The sequence below is a fragment of the Struthio camelus genome, chromosome 3, assembly GCF_040807025.1.
Source record: "Struthio camelus isolate bStrCam1 chromosome 3, bStrCam1.hap1, whole genome shotgun sequence".
Taxonomy (NCBI): Eukaryota; Metazoa; Chordata; class Aves; order Struthioniformes; family Struthionidae; genus Struthio; species Struthio camelus.
In genome coordinates this window covers 79040448-79057554 of record NC_090944.1, presented here as the reverse complement: position 1 = coordinate 79057554, position 17107 = coordinate 79040448, and the positions used below count along the sequence as shown (strand labels likewise).

At 38.6% G+C, this 17107-nt stretch overlaps 1 protein-coding gene across 1 annotated transcript in view; it reads right to left on the bottom strand.

The window, feature by feature from the left end:
* NOX3 (NADPH oxidase 3) overlaps window positions 1–15270 on the bottom strand; it is a 40136-nt gene extending 24866 nt beyond the window's left edge. The window contains exons 1-6 of the mRNA XM_068936457.1: window positions 15226–15270; window positions 14480–14575; window positions 14161–14271; window positions 12231–12315; window positions 3300–3445; window positions 159–340 (exon numbers count right to left, since the gene is read on the bottom strand). Coding sequence (XP_068792558.1) covers window positions 159–340; window positions 3300–3445; window positions 12231–12315; window positions 14161–14271; window positions 14480–14575; window positions 15226–15270 — 665 coding nt within the window. The remainder of the gene's footprint in view (window positions 1–158; window positions 341–3299; window positions 3446–12230; window positions 12316–14160; window positions 14272–14479; window positions 14576–15225) is intronic.
* Between the last annotated feature and the right edge of the window lie 1837 nt (window positions 15271–17107).

Below are 17107 nucleotides of genomic sequence, written 5' to 3'. Positions count from 1 at the left end.
TAAAAATGGTGAGTTTATATTCAAAGTGCTTTCATTTTGCAATCTGTCTCTAAGCAAAGATCCCAGCTTGTTAATAGAAGGACACAGTATTATGGATGTGAATCATGTTTCATCTCAGACCGTGTACATACGCCTTATGTAGTTATGCAGATACTTACCCCATACCATGGATTATTAAACCAATGAAGAAAACCACAAAGAGGTGATGGGTGTACCAGAACACCTCATAGGATGACCTTCTGATGAGCTTCGTGGATGAAGTCATGATCAGTATTAGAGCCACAGTAATCACAACTCCAGTTACTCCAGCTATGGTAGTTAGAACCTCTCCTGTTGTGTTCTAGAATAAGAAAAAATATATTATCGTTGCTTTTATTATTGCTATTACATGATGCTGAAATCCAGCTTGTATTTTCAGCATAGAAACAAAGCCAGAGCAAGAAACATCAGCAAGGCAAACATCCTTTTTACCCTAGACATAGCATGGGAAAACATTGCCCTATTCTATTTCCACTTAGGCTTATCCCAGACAGATATGTAAGTGTTTGCCACCATTTGTTTGTTTTGGGAATTGACAGAAGGAAATTACACAATCTCAGTAGTACTTTTATCTATTTTTCATATGTAAAAGTGTCTCAGAAAAAAAAGGAAAATGATTAGGGAAATGAGAAGATTAAACCTAGAGGTGTAAGAGCCAAAATAGCATTACAAACCTGCCTATTCATGTGAGGGTGATAGAAACGAGGTGCTAAGGCACCTGCAACCATAAAAGTGTGAGGCTCTTTCATGCTTATTTACCTCAAAGTGTTTGATTTTCTTACATCCCTGAAATGGTGTATAAAAATGGCATGCTCTCATTTACCTAAATGGCATATCTCACTTACCTGTTCCTTATACTTAACTAGAGATATAATGGACAGCACTTATTTTTATGTTTCAAAGTACCTAGTTATATTTACCTTTTTATGCTTATTAGTGCTGAAACATTATTATTCTGGGCTAGAACATGTTCCTTCTTGTTCATAACTAACAGACCTCTGCACAGGTCTGTTACTTTTGTCTAAACCCACCACAATCAACTGAAGTGAGAGTGAAGACGTATTTTGAACACAGCAGTCAGATGCTGAAATCAGTTATAAAGTGCAAATCAGGAGGAACGGCAATGAAAATCACACACATGAGAAGAGATTCAAGCTAAATATTCTGGCAGATTGTAAATGAAGTCCCCATTTGGCCTGCAAAATACATCTGTGTTACCAGGGCTGATGCACAGGAATGAAGGGACTCAGCACGCCTTCTGGAGCCTGAGCTGATTCGGCAGCTTAAGAAGTGAGGAGAAAAAGAAAAAAAAAAGATATTGTACTTGTAAAGTGTACTCATTTGATATGGAAATCCTAGAGATGATAAAATTCCACCTTGCTATTTTTACAGCCATTTTAACAGTAAAATTATTTTTTTCAAAAGTTCACACTTGAGAGCACACAGTACATTTTCATATTGGTGCCTGTGAAGAGTATGTTCAGATCCTATTACGTATTAACAGGATTGATCTAAGTGTTTTGAACATTTTCACTACAGTTGCTAGTTTACATCTTGAGATGAAACAAGGAAAAATGTCAAAGACATTTAGTATATTACTAATACAGGGGTATGATAAAACTGAAAAGAAAATCTGGATTGTTGCTCTCAGAACTTTCTTCTCTGAAGGTAGAAGCAATCTTTTATTTGCTTTCCTTCATAATTTACGAACTCTCAGTGTACCTACTAAGATACAAATGGGCAATAAAAGAAATATAAATATTAGAGGTTAGATTATAAATCGAGGCTGCAAATTGGCATGTAATTATAGGGTGTGAGAAATCTAGGAAAGGATCTCAGAAAATGAGATCCTTCCTAAAGGATATTTAGGATCTTAATGTTACTTAGAGTCCTACTGCCCAATTATATCACTGTGGGAATGCTTAATGGAGTAAAAATGGGTGCAAGTAACCACTGAAAGATGGTAGGTTGCCATTCTGCAGTGTAAACTCTATTTTCTTCTTGGGGAACATGTCACATGCATGTGGTGAGAGTGGGCACAGGGTATTCAGAAAGAGCTGTGCATTTGCTCCTGATCTGATAAACCTGACTACTTTGCCAACGTTAGCATCAGGACGTATATGTTCCTAGTGCTGTTCATTTGCTTGTTTTTCTTCAAACTTAAGATTTGGTTACTTGTTTGTTTGGAAAGATGCAAAATCACATTATCTAAACTGAAAAGAGAAAAAAACAGGACAAAATGCTTCACAGTTGAAAAATACTATGAAGTTGTATGGATGGCTGTCCAGGCATTGTCTCACTCTATTTCTTCTTTTAGTGGAGCACACCAATGATTGAAAAAGCCTGTTCCTTGGTGTTTGAATGGCCTTTATTGCACGCTGGGTATGTGGGAATTTTCTGAAGAGCCGAAACAATACATGTGGGAGTCCCAACAGTACTTCAGACTTGCCTTTTCAAGCCCAGAGTATGCAACATCATACACAAGCAAGCAAATAACATCTATGTGATGTATGGTAAAATGGAACAGGGACAAAAAGTTGACCAACTTTGGCACTCCTTCTACACGCCTGCATTGCAGATGTTAGCTCTGTCCATGCTATTATGAGATAACCTAGAGAGTGAACAGGAAGCACAACTTTTTTTCCCCAAACCAAGCAGAGCCATTTATTAGCAGGAGTGAGGTGCCCATAGTCTTGCTTGGCTCTGAAGAACACACACCTGCATTAGCTTCTCAGTGGACTGCATCCTATAAGCAGCATGCCTCTGGGTGATTTTTCATACGCACTTCCCTGCGTAGTCAAGCTCTACATGTAGCAACAGAGCAGACTCAACCCCCCATTGCACAACCATAGGGAGAGCCAAATAGCAGCTGTGAAAGAAATGTCTTTGTGTGCTATTACTGTTTTTTCTTTTTCTTTCTGGAAAGAAGTTGCTGTGTTTGCTCCACATATTGATAGCTTAATTTAGTTTTTAAAAATTCTTGGCAGCTTTGTTTCATTGTCTACTATTCATAACACTCCTGATCCTCCCCCCTCTCCCAGCTGCCTCCTGACAAACTAATTAAAATACTATAGACATTTCTTTGAGCTTAGTAACCTGAAAATTGCAGCTCTGAGTAAGTGTTTTCAGCTGAAATTGAGGTTAACCTCTGGCAGCACCTTCTCGCTCTGGTTAAAAGGCTTTGAAATACAGTTTTACCGACAAAAGAATCCACAGAGGAAAACTTTTTAGATGAGGAAAACCAAAAAGTGACAACTTACCGTTTCATAGGTCCTGATTGGGTTCAAGTAGCTTTCATGTGAGTTCTTGCCAAGGCCAGAAAGTTTATTCCGTAATTCCCCTGCTTCTTTTGATTGGCTCCTATGATACCGCTCTATGTTGATCAAGTGGGCAACAATATGGATGGCTGCATGAGAGAAAGAATGGTGCAAAACTGAAGATGCACTTGTATGTGTCCGCAATGCCAGAAGGAATATCATTGAGCACACTATGACCTATTCCAAAAGAGTTAAATTAAGAGTAACTTAATTGAGAGTTTCACATAGTCAACTAGCAACAACAGGAAAATTTTATTGGTGTCTATTACGTAGCAACTGCTTAGAATCGCAGAGAGGAAGAACAGCTCTGGTGTGATCTCCCATGCTTACTGTCAAGTGTCCTGCAATCTTCAGTGTCACAGAAGGAGGACCTCTTGAGAGATGAGATAAAAGCCTTTGCCCCTGATTTATGTAGCTCAAAATAAGGCAGCTAATTACAATTTTAGTTTTTGTTAAAAATTAAGATGTGTCCTGATCTAATGTTGCTACACTGGACTCTGACATTGTCTATTTTAGGCACTGACCAGCTTGCACCTTAAACCAGAGGACATTTAAGAGATGTATCCAAAATCTTTCCAAATGAACAGGTTGATATTATAATATCACTTCATGCCAGTTGAGCTGGTGCGCTTCATATGAAATGAGGAAGGCCCTATTATGAGCCATGACAACCTTTACTTCACTGAGGGAAAGCCAGAGGAACTATGATTTTAAGGAAGAGATCTGAATCACTAACACTCTGATATTAGTTCTGGTTTGCCCTGAGGGCCATACCCCATCTCTTGTTCTGATTTGTTCCTAAAAGGTATATAAGATGGTTAGTTTAGAAAGATGCTTAAGAGTGAAGTAAGAATGCCCCTCTAATCTTTTTCCTGAATGGAAGGATTGTAATTTCAAAAGAGAGAAAGGAAAGACTTTGCTTCCTTATTGACTAACATAGATAAAGTCATAATCACACTAGATGCAGAGTTTCCCAATTTTAACTACAGGACATTCTCAAATTCATTACAGGACAGTTGTCATTAATGCAAAATATTAAATGCTCCAGGATGAAAAATAACATTGAAAACAATTATATGTTTACAGTACAGCTATTAGGAGACGCTATTTCTAGTTTTCATAATTAGCTTCCCATCATCATCTCTCTTTCAGTGTTTATCTGTTCCTGTGCCTGACCATTAAAAAAAACCTTTCTAAAGTGCAGTAATTGAGGTAAAACAAATATGATCTCTTTTCTTAAACAGTAGTGTCCTCTCAGAAGATTTTTTTTCTTTTTCTTTTCCTTTTCCTTTTCCTTTTCCTTTTTCTTTTTCTTTTTCTTTTTCTTTTTCTTTTTCTTTTTCTTTTTCTTTTTCTTTTTCTTTTTCTTTTTCTTCTTCTTTTTCTTTTTCTTTTTTTTCCTTTTCTCTTTCTTTTTCTTTTTCTTTTTCTTTTTCTTTTTCTTTTTCTTTTTCTTTTTCTTTTTCTTCTTCTTTTTCTTTTTCTTTTTTTTCCTTTTCTCTTTCTTTTTCTTTTTCTTTTTCTTTTTCTTTTTCCTTTTCTTTTTCTTTTTCTTTTTCTCTTTCTCCTTCTCTTTCTCTTTCTTTTTTTTTTTAATTCTAATTGTCTATTTGCACAAAAATGATGCCATATTGAACAAGTCATCGTATAATCATAAATGAAAACACAGGGTTAAATGCATAAGGACTTTGGTATTCAAAAGTCCTTTGGATGCCTATCCACTTAGTGAGCTCCACTGCCCTGTGCGACAGGCGAGCTCCTGTACAATGCCTGGGGAGAGCTCTGGGCAGGAGAATGTGATTTAAAGCCAGACTCTGACCGTGGAAGTGCTCAAAGCAGCCAGTGCAAGAAGGTGGAAGATTACGTTCTGCCCCTCAAGAGCAGCTTAGCCTGTCTATCCAGGCTGGTGAGGGGTTATTTTCACACTGTTCTCCTGACGTGATGCTTGTAGAGCTGGACAAGGCAATGCGGCAGGCATGCACTGTGAATGGCCCTCAGGTTGCACCTCATCCACAAGATGATAGTGTTAGCTTAGCCCCCTCCCACCCTGCACCATTGCTTTACACCTGCTTTACCTCATTGCCCCATACTTAGGTACTCGCTGGGAGATGAGAAACCTATTTTAAAATCCTCTTTTCATACATAATTTAAAGTAGGGACTTAAATCAAGGCTCAAGCCCTAGTCACCAGGCTGACTGGTTATTCCCTTCTGAGCTGACTCCTAATGTAACCTTTAATAAAAAAAAATCAAACATTTGTCAGCACAGGGATCCCAAATGAATATCCCAAGTCCTGAGCACCCACGCTGCAAAATCAAGTTCCCATTTTTTCTGAATCTTTAGCCCAATGAATAATGAATTATTTATACAAACTGGAAAAGCTTCAGCAGGATAGAGACTGAATCCAAATGGGTATGAGCTGCACAGAGATAAAATGAGCCTGGAAATTAGAGGACGGATTCAAGCCATCAGAGGAATGAGATTCTAAAATAACCTTTCAATAAATAGGATAATGGGATCAAGCAATCTAAGTGACTTTAGGCTGAAGGTTGGGCAGCTTTATGAAATAGCGTATACGATGTGACTGTCAGCGTTAGAGGATATCGGACTCAGTGACCCAGCATGTCCTATGTATGTTTTTATGGATTAGGTTTTGTATGTGAAACAATCTGGCTGTCACCAAACTCAAGCACCTCCCTGGAGCTTGCTTATGAGACAGGACTCCCAGTGACTTGGCAACGCCAGGACGTTGGAAGTGTTGCACAAGACCACAAGCGGAGAGCGAAACATGCAGATTCAGACTGTCAAAACCGAAATGCCTGAGAGGCTCTGAGCTGTAGGGTTAGGTGGCAGCTGTGCGGGGGCTGTGGCAATCTGTTCCTCAGAGTACAACTGATGGATAAGCAGTATATAAACACTGTTTATGTATTTAAGTGTAACAGCACTTTTAAGTGCTGAGTGGGAAGGGGGGAGCTGTTCCTACATGAGCTGCTTTCAGAACAGATGTTTTGGCCTGGCAAGGGTGTTATCAGATCCAGCTGGATGGGAACCAAATCACTATGTGATGAGGACCTGATTTCTCTGACATCTGAAAGAGCTCACTCCGAGGCCAGGGGTGAAGGGTGGCGGTGGTGGGTTCTGGGGCTGAACACTGCATGCAGTCCGGCACCTGACCACAGCAAAGAGGAGAGAAAAGCTTCCAAGGCTGGAAGGCCTAACAATGAATCTTGGAATGGACTTATGCTGAGCAGTTTTATCCTGCCATCTGGTACTGATTAGTGGCAAAATCAATAGTGGCACTTGGGCCCCTTGTCTTCTATACACGCATGACGTTCTTTATAACTCTCACTTGATGCAAATAGTCACCATAGCCTTGGACTAGATGAATTTCACACAGTTGTGATCCAAATCATTGTTTTGCTAAAGGTTCCCTGCAATGTATAAACTGCAGATTTTGGATTATTTCTGGTCACTTAAAACAGAAACATTGTCTAGAGATGGAAGTTTGAATCTGTTTTCATAACAGAACACACATTGTCTCTTTTCATCATTGAAATATACAGTTTTTAGAAAATAAATACTGCATATTGTGAAGTTCTAATGCAAAAATTACGAGATTTCTGTTGTTTTGAAGGCTATGAAGTCTTGCACTTTCCTCAAAGTGCAAGGTTGTCTGTGATAAATACAAAATCCAGCCAGGTCAGCAGTGACAGGAAACCTAGCGCTAGCTGGTATATGCTGAGTGTTAAGAATGAGATGAGTTGGTAGCTCCTTCCAGACTGACAGAAATCCGTCAACGCTGAGAGTGTATTTGCAATCTTGAATAGAAAAAACTGTGAATTGAATAGATATATCTTTCCAAGAAGTTCTTTAGCCTAAAATTTTGTTGGAGGTAATCGTATTGCAACTTTTTTCTAAAAGAATAGATCAGATTTCTGCAACTTAACTTAGTAAATTTTTTCTGTAGGCTTTTAAAAGACGCTGCTTTGTTCAAATGCTTTTTATTCTGCTTTATTGTAAGTGTTACTGTCAATGGAAACATCATCACACCCTCTTCTTTGGGGTTTACCTCTTTTTCCTTCCTGGGTGACATTCATTCCAGTTTCAACTAGCTAGGTAGAGGATATTACAAGTGTAGAAGTCTGCCAGAATGACTAAGATAGACCTTTTCTGCAAGCTACTCTGTGATAGCTGTTAACATACAGAGTATAGTGATACACAGAAAAATATTAACATTCAAACTAATGCACTGACTATGTTGGTTTACCTGGATCTCCCAGGATCTTAAATATTGCCCTGAGTGTTACTAGATTAATACTTTTGATGGGTTTCTTGTGTGCCACTAGGAAAAAATGATGCAATCTAAAAGTGAATTATAGCTGGATGGTAGGAGTAATGCAAAGATCTAATTCCATTTTCAGTGTGGTTCATTTAATGTACAACAGTTGCAGCAGGCTACAAAGTCTGGCACTGGATACATTCCCATTAGCTAAAATATTTTACATGCCTGAAGTGCATTTTCTGTAGGTCATTTGCATCTGCAGTATACAGAATTTACTAAATATTTCCAAAACTAACATGCAAATTTCTGAAATTTGAGCTTACTACATTTTTTATATATAGATACATACACATATATACACGCACCCATCCACCCACCCACCCACCACTAAGATAAGTTAACCATGAATGTAAAGCTTAAGGTACTACATCTCAATGTTTTCTATTCAATGTTTTCCTCATTCTGCATGACTAAATATAAATTGTAGGATAAATGACGCAATCGTGAAAGCAAAGTTCTTTTTCATATCAGTCCATGAAGACTGAAGGATTTGGGCTGTTGTTTTTGACAACAACTGGAACCTTTAAAGCACTTAACATGTATTAATTTGTATTTGACCCTGAGATGTTCTATCCAGTCCACCTCTGAGATCAAATAAAAGGTTTTATTGGAAAGAGGGAAGGAGAAAGAGGGTTGCTATTAGAGCATGGTGTTTACTGTACATGTTCTTAAATACAAAGAGATGTAATTGAATTGTCTTGAAAGTCTGCTCAATTTAGCTAGTCTTATTCAGCCAATTGTGCCTTCAGTGAAGCATGCACAACTCTCATTGTACTAAACAGAAATTGCACGTGTTTATCTGAGGGCAAGATTTCTCTCTCTCTTTTCTGCATGCCTGTACAGGATAATAATCAAATTGGAGTTTGCTTCCAGCAGTTAAACGTTTTGGTTAACCAACCCATCATGAGAAAATCAAAGGGACAAATCTTGGCCTTTCTGCCCACAGTGAAGAGAGCAGCTTTGCAGGAATCTAACTAAAGCGCTGGGAATTCTGCACTAACCCAGCTTGAATTCTGCTGCCACCCACTGCCTTATCACACTTCTAGTTACGTGGAACCCTTCATTCAGCTTCACGTTGTCTTTGTGAACTGAAAAAGCACAAATGATGTTAAAATGAGGGCAATAATCACCATACACAACTTACATTAGTTTTTTAAAAATGATTATCAACTTCAATCAAGAACTTGCCTTGGGTGATTTTTTATTCTAACTGGAGGCTTCTAATCTAATTTAATATAATTTTCTTCCTAGTACTTACACTAAGTCCAGTGTTAAACAATCTGAATAAAAAAATGCAGTTTAATGGAAATGAGATAGAAAATTTTCTGCAAATTCTGAAAGTACAAAGCTCAGATTTCAACTAAACTTCTTCTTAAGAAAAGCATCTAATTTCCTGTAAGCTTCCTAGTTTGCACAAAAATGCTACTCAAATCACCAGATTCCTTCACATAGCTACTTCTGCATCCCCATCATTAACAAAATGTGGTTGTAAATAGAAGGATTTTCTAGTTTTTTAGCTATAGAATTTTCAGTGCTTGGCAGAAGCCAAGCATATCTGGCATCACTACACTTCTGCCTTTGTTTTGCATGTTTTTAAAGAAATATGCACCACTGGACATTTTAAGGAGAGGGAAACACCATTTCAAACAGTCTAACTCCAAAAGTTTTCTCTTTCCATTCCCTACTTTCCCTTAACTGGGGAAATTAAGGGAAATTAAGGGACATTGAGGAAATCCCTTAAGCTTTATTCATATCATAATTTCAAAGGCTGTTGGAGCTACATATCTGTATAACCTTTCTGCAAACATGAAAACAACAGCAAGAAGCAGTTAGTTCTTCAAGACGTGCCAAAGTCAAAACAAAAGAATCCCCTCAAACACTCCTCACTCCTCACTTTAGAAAATGTATGGATTTGCTTTCGCATGATGGTAAAAACAACACAGTAACAGAGATGTGTTGTGTGAAACATTATTTACTCATCTCTCATAGATATGTTTAGGCTCAATGTATTGCCTTTCAACTGAAAAGTCCCTTTTGAACTAGGAAGTCTAGAATGATTTGCATTGATCAAACCGAGAGTGTGTGAAACTATGATTTTATTCTAGCAGAGTTACAGGTCAATAAGGAAGATTTATTAGTGGGTGAGTAACTCCCAGACAGCCCTTATCATAGACGGGCATGCAGAAAGCAGGAAGCCAAACTAGGCAGAATTCCCTTTACTGAATTTTCAATGATGTACTTGATTATAGATAGTATTGTTTACTCTCTCTTTCCTCCGACTTCCCTTCTTCCACTAGTCTCTAATTATATCCCTTTATGACCTGACCAATTAAAGCCTACATTTGAATTTGTATTAGAGCTGATGAAAAATTAAAGCTACAGATGTACTTTTTCCAAGGCCACACACAGCTCAGCTGAGCTAGTTGCTAGAAGCCAGACAATACGAATGTCACACTATTTTTAGCATGCTATTAAATAAATACACTGGAATAACACCACCCAGTAAGCTGAGAAGAAAACATGTTACTTTAATAATAAAGGAGTCTACAATTTTATATTGCAAGGATAAGCTTAGTGATCTGGTCTGCAAATTGGTTTAACTTCTTGCTGCCACATTTAGGCTACTGATCACATAAGGAGAGAGCATTCACTTAACTAAGAATTACTAAATTGCAATAGTCTAACGCGAATTGACTATGCTCTTGTGTAACCAAAAGCAATACAGGTAGCACTTGTATAAATAATGTGTCAGTTGAGTGGAAAATGCCATCTCTCTATTTACGCATCACTTTAACATTGTTAAATTTTATAATAAAGAACTCTAGGTTTGTGGGTATCTCCTTATTGTGAGAAGATGGAACTGTGGTTTTCTCACACAATGTGTGATGAAGATTGAATGCTTTTTATGCATTTTAAATTTAATTTCAGACAACTGAGTTTCTGGCCCTTCTTTACCCCAGGCTGACTATAAAATGATGTGGTGTTCTTCCAAACAAGATATTTGTTTCTCACTTATCTGTTAGGAAAGCATGAGTTCGTAAGTTGTCATGTTTTGTTCATCAGACTTCCCTGTATTTTGTTCTCTTCATCAATAATCTCATCAGCTATTTGTCCATTTTATATTGTAAAAAATACCCAAACCTTCATTTTTTCCCTCGAGACTGACAGAGTTAAATAATAGTGCTTTCTGTCAGTTGACATCAGCTCCTGTGTCTGCCTTTGGAATTGCTGAAGCCATAAAATAATCACTTTTCTGATAAACTTGCACTTCCCAAACTGTGCACCTTAATGCATTGGCAAGCATTTTATTTGAATGTAAAACCTCAAAACATGAAAGGTTTGACTGTGCAGTTTTACTTTCTTTTTGGAGCATGACGAATTATGCACCAAGTAGAAGTTGGTTAATTTACATTCCTGGGTTGATTTGTTAATTAAAGAAGCAATGTTGCATTCTGTAGGAATCTGCTTTATGCTGAAACTGAACTCTGATAAACAAATGGACATGACAGATAAGCAAATCATTGTAATATGTTATAAGATGCACATTCTCATCCCCCCGCCTTCCCCTCCTAAAACTTTACCATAATATACAAGGGACAAATTTTAGCTGCAGGAACCCGATGGCATTCCTGACTCTACTCTTCTAACTATGAGGGACACTAGCATCATACACGTGCAAAGGAAAGCCAATGCCTTGTATACAGAGAACAGAATATTGGAATCAAGGTCCATCCTGACAGCCCAGGGGTAGAATGTTTACGTTACAATGTATTATGCTTGTAAATAACCCCAATAAACTCCTTTATCTCCTTTTCCTTTTAAAAAGTTGGCTAACTCCCTTTGAGATCACAGAGAGACTATAGAATATGAGACTAAGCGTCGGAAGATGTCCAAGATAAAATAGATGTTTTCAGAAGTATGGGCTGGGACCACAGTCTAATGTCAAATTGTCCTAAGAGCAGTGGACTTCATAAGACCTGATTTCCAAAGAGAACAATGTCCCCTGTCCCCGATACCGCTCCATCTTTATGTGCTTTTGACCTCCTTTTAGCCTTCGTTCTTCCTTCTCTGCACATCCCCCCTTCCCCACAATAGCTCCTCTTCCCCTCATGTCCTTTAAATTCCTCCTAGCTCCAGTCCTCTCCAGGTCCTTTAACCACTTGGGGAACAGGAGGGTGCTGTGTCTTGTTCCCAGCCTGGCCAGCAAACACCTATAGCTCAATAAGTCCTCAGGACAAACCCAGGGATTTAGGATAAGTTATTTATACTAGATGTTAAGAGGGCACAAGCTGGCCAAGTTAACAAAAGAGCAGCTAGTGTTACTACCCAAGCAAAAAGTTCATCTGCTGTTGAAAAGAAGATCACAAATGATTAGTCGGATGGGACCTCTACACCTATTTAAAGTTACAGTCAGCAAATGGTCACACTAAAGTAGCACTTGTGTCAGAGCTGGTGGGGATTACAGTATTAGGCGGAATCACTGTGAAATTCAAAACAGTTCAAAGGCAAAGAAGAAAAAAACTGAAAGCTTACTTGCATTTACAGCTATTCCATAGGCAACCATCTTGTGAAATACGATGTTTTTGTCAAACTGCCTCCTCAGTGCTCCTCCACAGCACTTAGTGAAAAAGCAAAATTTGTTTTATATCATTCCTATGACTATTTACAACTCACACTTTGGATAAGAAAGGAGAGGAGTTCAGTACATTTAAAAATGAGCAGTTGAAAGCATTCAGTGGAAATTTTGGTTTAGCCTTAACTTTGGGACCCAAGTAACTATTTTCGGCATAGAGATGCTCCAGTATTTCTTAAAGCTATTCAGCCTGCATGGGGGTTCAAAAACAGACTTGATAAAGCTCTGCTACATTTAGCTGTAATTTGTGAGTGGTTTATTTGGGTGGGGGATTAGCTCATTTGCTGATGTACCCTCATCAGAGCTGGCTACATACAAAACCAGGCTGGGCCACCAGTGCATGCAGGCTCAGATTCAGTTGCACCAGCACAGCTAAACTGCTGGCAAAGACAGCTCTCAGTGAAAACATTTCAGCTGCTTTCACAAAATGCAAACCCCAAGAGAGTAAGCCTGTCTAGACCTCAGGTGGTTGCACACTTATGTGTTACTGAACCGTCTTCCCCGTGTTGGAAAGCTCGACGGCGGTTTGCTGGCGGACAGCTGTGTGGCTCCACACTGAGCCAGCCCAGGGCCGTAGTGAACTGCAGCGAGCCAAAACTAACACACGTTGCTGGCACCAAGACATCTCTTGCTGAGCTGCGTCAGTCCCTGAACTGCATCCCGGGTATCTGAGTTGCTCGTTTGGTCTGGCACAGTGCCATGCCAAAGATCCCTGTGTTTATCCACACTGCTCCCTAGCTAATAAATCTTCCCAGCATCCAAGCACAGGTGGGTGCAGTGCTGAGACATCATGCCTCCCTGGGGCACTGCAGATCCAGCTCTGCCCTGGCCATGTTGCAGCCACTGAAGTTCCTCTGTACCATGCTCTTCAAGATGACAATATTACATAGAAAGACAAAATATTGATTATCTTCAAGAAAACATCCAGTTCTCAAAGTTCTTACACAGTACATAACTGGCCATGCAAATATTTATTGTTTCAGAATTGATTCAGAAGTCCAGCAAGATTGCTTTTCTTAAACTCTCACCCCTGAATGCAGGTTGTTATATAACGGTGTTGATTCCTGAGGACTGTTTGACATGTGACAGTACTCTAAGTCTAAAGAGAGAAAAGCAAAACTGAAAATAATAACCTAGCTACAATAAAGGAAATTTATATTATGATTTTGAAATTCCTGTTGTTTTTTGAGTTATGAAGTGACTATTTTTTCCCAAACATGTGGGACTGCAATTGCTCTAACTGTAATAATTGCCAGTAAGCTGAGCCTTAGCTAAGTAGAGTTAAAGCCTTAAGCACTTCCTATATGTGATGCTGAGGTTAATGCAAATGCCTTTGAACAGATGACCACTCAATTACAAAAATACATGTTTACAAGAAGGGAATATCTGAAAGGTGGCCTGGCCACTCGGAAACAAGTGTTTAAACATGTTCTTTTTCATCCTTATGGCACTTTTATCTGTATGTTTCCTCACTTTGGTTTTCACTTTGAAACTACACAGAATACTCATGATGGATATATATTTTCTCCATTTTTCACGTTGCATTCTTATGTTCCCTTTTTGTAGCACCTCACTTTTCACTTCATGACACCATGCTATGCAGTGGCTGCCAAAATCAATGTTGCATTTAGAGTACTGTGTTAAACAAGCCATTTGTTTCTCTTCAGTCATGAATATCTGACAATTTAAACAGTAGTAACTAGGCAATAGCATACAGACTTCTCTATCAAAAATTAAAATTCCTTTGAAAATGTTTGACATGGACAATATTGCTAAACTATAGAAATAAAAAGAGAAGGATAATATGGCTATTTGAGAAGTGGTACTTACAGTGCTTGCTCCTCGTAAGAATGAAATAAGGTTTCTACTGACTGGTAACAGGATTAGCATGCAGTTAAAATTAAGGCATGTTGCAGAAGCTCTCGCCCAAGCCAGTGTTGACTGTACATGTAACAGTATAAAGAAATTAGATTACAAGTTTGGTATAGCAAGAACAAAAGAAATGAAATGCTATATTAACATAAGACTCTTACATGGGAAAATTACTGTTGAAGCATCAGGAAAGTTATTTTCATGAAAGATATGAATAAAATCACACTATGCTTACATTCTTCCTGTGGAGCCCTATAACAGTCAAACTCGTACTTACTCCCAGCATAATCCGTGTATAAAGGTAAGCATCTTCATCTTCATACCAGCGGAAGGTATCAATAAACAAATATAAATTCAATCCCAGCCACATCACCTACAGAACAGACAGGCCACAAATTGATGGCACTTACAGTATTTTTACTGCATATAAAACTGGTTAAGGTTATAGTTTTAAAAGAATCTGAGAGATACTTGAAAATTAGTGTGCAATGCAGCTCTTGATCACAGATGACAGAAATCACAAATGCCTGCTGGAATGCAGCTACCTTTTAGAAAATGCAGGGTTATATTCCCATATCCCAATAGAGAATGTAGATGATATTTACTGTGTAATGGCAGACTTGATCTTAGACACAGGACTTAGCTTGGACTGTAAAAAGCCAATAGAATCTAAAATTAAAGAATTTCAGTTAGGAGCTGAGGAGTTGGGGAGCTCTGCCCCCCACCCCAATTCACCAAAGCCTCTGAAAATAATTCAGAATACAATTTGAAATACAATTCCAACCCCCTGTTCCCTTTATCTGAGGACTAAAGTACATGGGCTTAAAAATAATTAAAAATAAAACAGTAAGACTTTAAATTGTTTTTAAGACTAGTTATAAAAAGGCTGCTGAATATTTTATAGCAAGTTTTACATTTAGCTTGGGAGTATTACTGTAAGCAAACCATAAAATGTCTTTTAAGCAAGCTTAAAATATTTATATATGTCCAATTAGTTTTTTTTTTAATGCTAAAAATACTCACTAATAACAGGGCTGACAGTTTTTCATTCAAAATCCAGCATCCCATCTCGAGTGCCTCTCCCTAGGCTAGCAGCAGCTCACTCTTGCTTTCCAGTGTAACCTGAGGTCTCTGACCATTCCTCAGGCTTTTCTACTATCTATCTCTTTTGTCTTTATATCTTAATAAGCACCTAGTGGGAGCTCTCTCTAGGAATTTTCTAATTAAGGACTCTGTGACAAGAACAGATCACCTAATTGACATGTCTTATGATCTAGACAAATAAAATGCTGGTCGTTGTCCAGTGCTTCCTCTTTCCAAAGTTATCTCTCGGCAAATGAGAGATGAATTCATTAAATTGTCCTCTTGTACTAGCATTTGTTTGGGTTTTTTTTTTTTGCTTCCACTTTGCAGTTTGAACAGAGTGTAACCATTCTTCACGATTTTACTTTCAATATAATAGCAAATGGGAGCATCCTTTATGTGCATATAAGACAGGAGCATTGTTAGAAGAATTCGGGAGTGGTAAAATCGCCCCATCAGAAGTCAGGAATCACCAGAATAAGGGCTGTGGATGTTAATATTCATCTGGATTTCTCATGATTGTGGATTATGGCCACCTTAAAATGCTGGATAATTTTCCATAATTCACTGCAGTCATAAAATAAGCAGTAATTTTCTCTTTTTCATGTCCACACCATTCGATGTAAAGCTACTCATCCTACTGTCTCCTCTGCCTAGCTGGAAGAGAGAGGTAGCAACTGATTTCCTCACGGGCTTCTTTTTCAAGAAGGCACAAATATCAGCTGCTTTCACCTCAGAACTGGGAGGGGAGGGTGCCTGTTTCACAGGCAAGGAACAGAGGCACAGAGAGATTTTGGAAAAGACAAGTCCAGTAATGGTGAGCATGTATCCAGCAGCACTTGGGGGTGCTCAGGACTCTCTGACCCCCAGTGTGTTCCTGATACAGCTCCCACCCTTCATCTGCAACAGGGGCACTGCGTCAGCAGTGCTTACGGTACTCAAGAAATATAAGCCTCTTGCAAATACAATCTATGAACACTGTCCAGGGCCAGAGCTTACCCAATTTGAGGGGATTTTTTTTTTTTAATTTATAAAAACAGATGTGCCTGTTCCTCAAAGTTTGTCCTGAGGACTGTTCAGCCTATTTCCTTCTTCGGAGGTTTATTCCAGCAAGGATTTAATGAACCACCTGCAAAAATGAGTCAGCAGCATTCAGTACCTCTCAGCAATATCAAAACCTTTTGACAGGTCAGTTTATCAGAGAATGCTGTTAGTCTATTCAAGACTTTCCTTAATAGGTAGGTATTTGAACAGCCAGCATCGTGGTGATATTCAATGCAAAGAACACATATTCTGATTTTCTTTTACTAAGAGAGAAGAATAATTTATTGACTTTTCCACACTCTCTAAAGGGAAATCCCTTCTCCTTTACCTCGCTTAAGCTGTGGAACTGGTAGCAATTGATCTTCCTGGGGGAAGGAGGCTGAAAGCTCTCACCAAGGCTTCTTAGAAGCACTGTTAGCAGCCATTGCAGGAAGGTCTGCTGGCTGACCAAGTCTTAGCTCCTCTTTTGCCTTGTCCTGATGAGCACTCTTGATTTATCCCTAGCTGTCCTCTGCGAGGAGCTGTGCAAACTCTGCCTGTGGTGATCTCATTCCTTCCCTAGTAAAACCATTTCCTAAAGGCCTTCCTCAACTTGACCCTGAAGGAGTCATTTCTCTGAAAAAACAGCAAACATCTTTCTTAAAAATGAAGTGCTAGAAACAACGTCTTCAAATATGAGTCTAATAAATTTTTACATTTCTAAAATACAAAGAGCCATGGCAAATAATACTGAGATTTGAAATGATTGTTAAGCTCAGATACTTTTTAAGCAAGGACC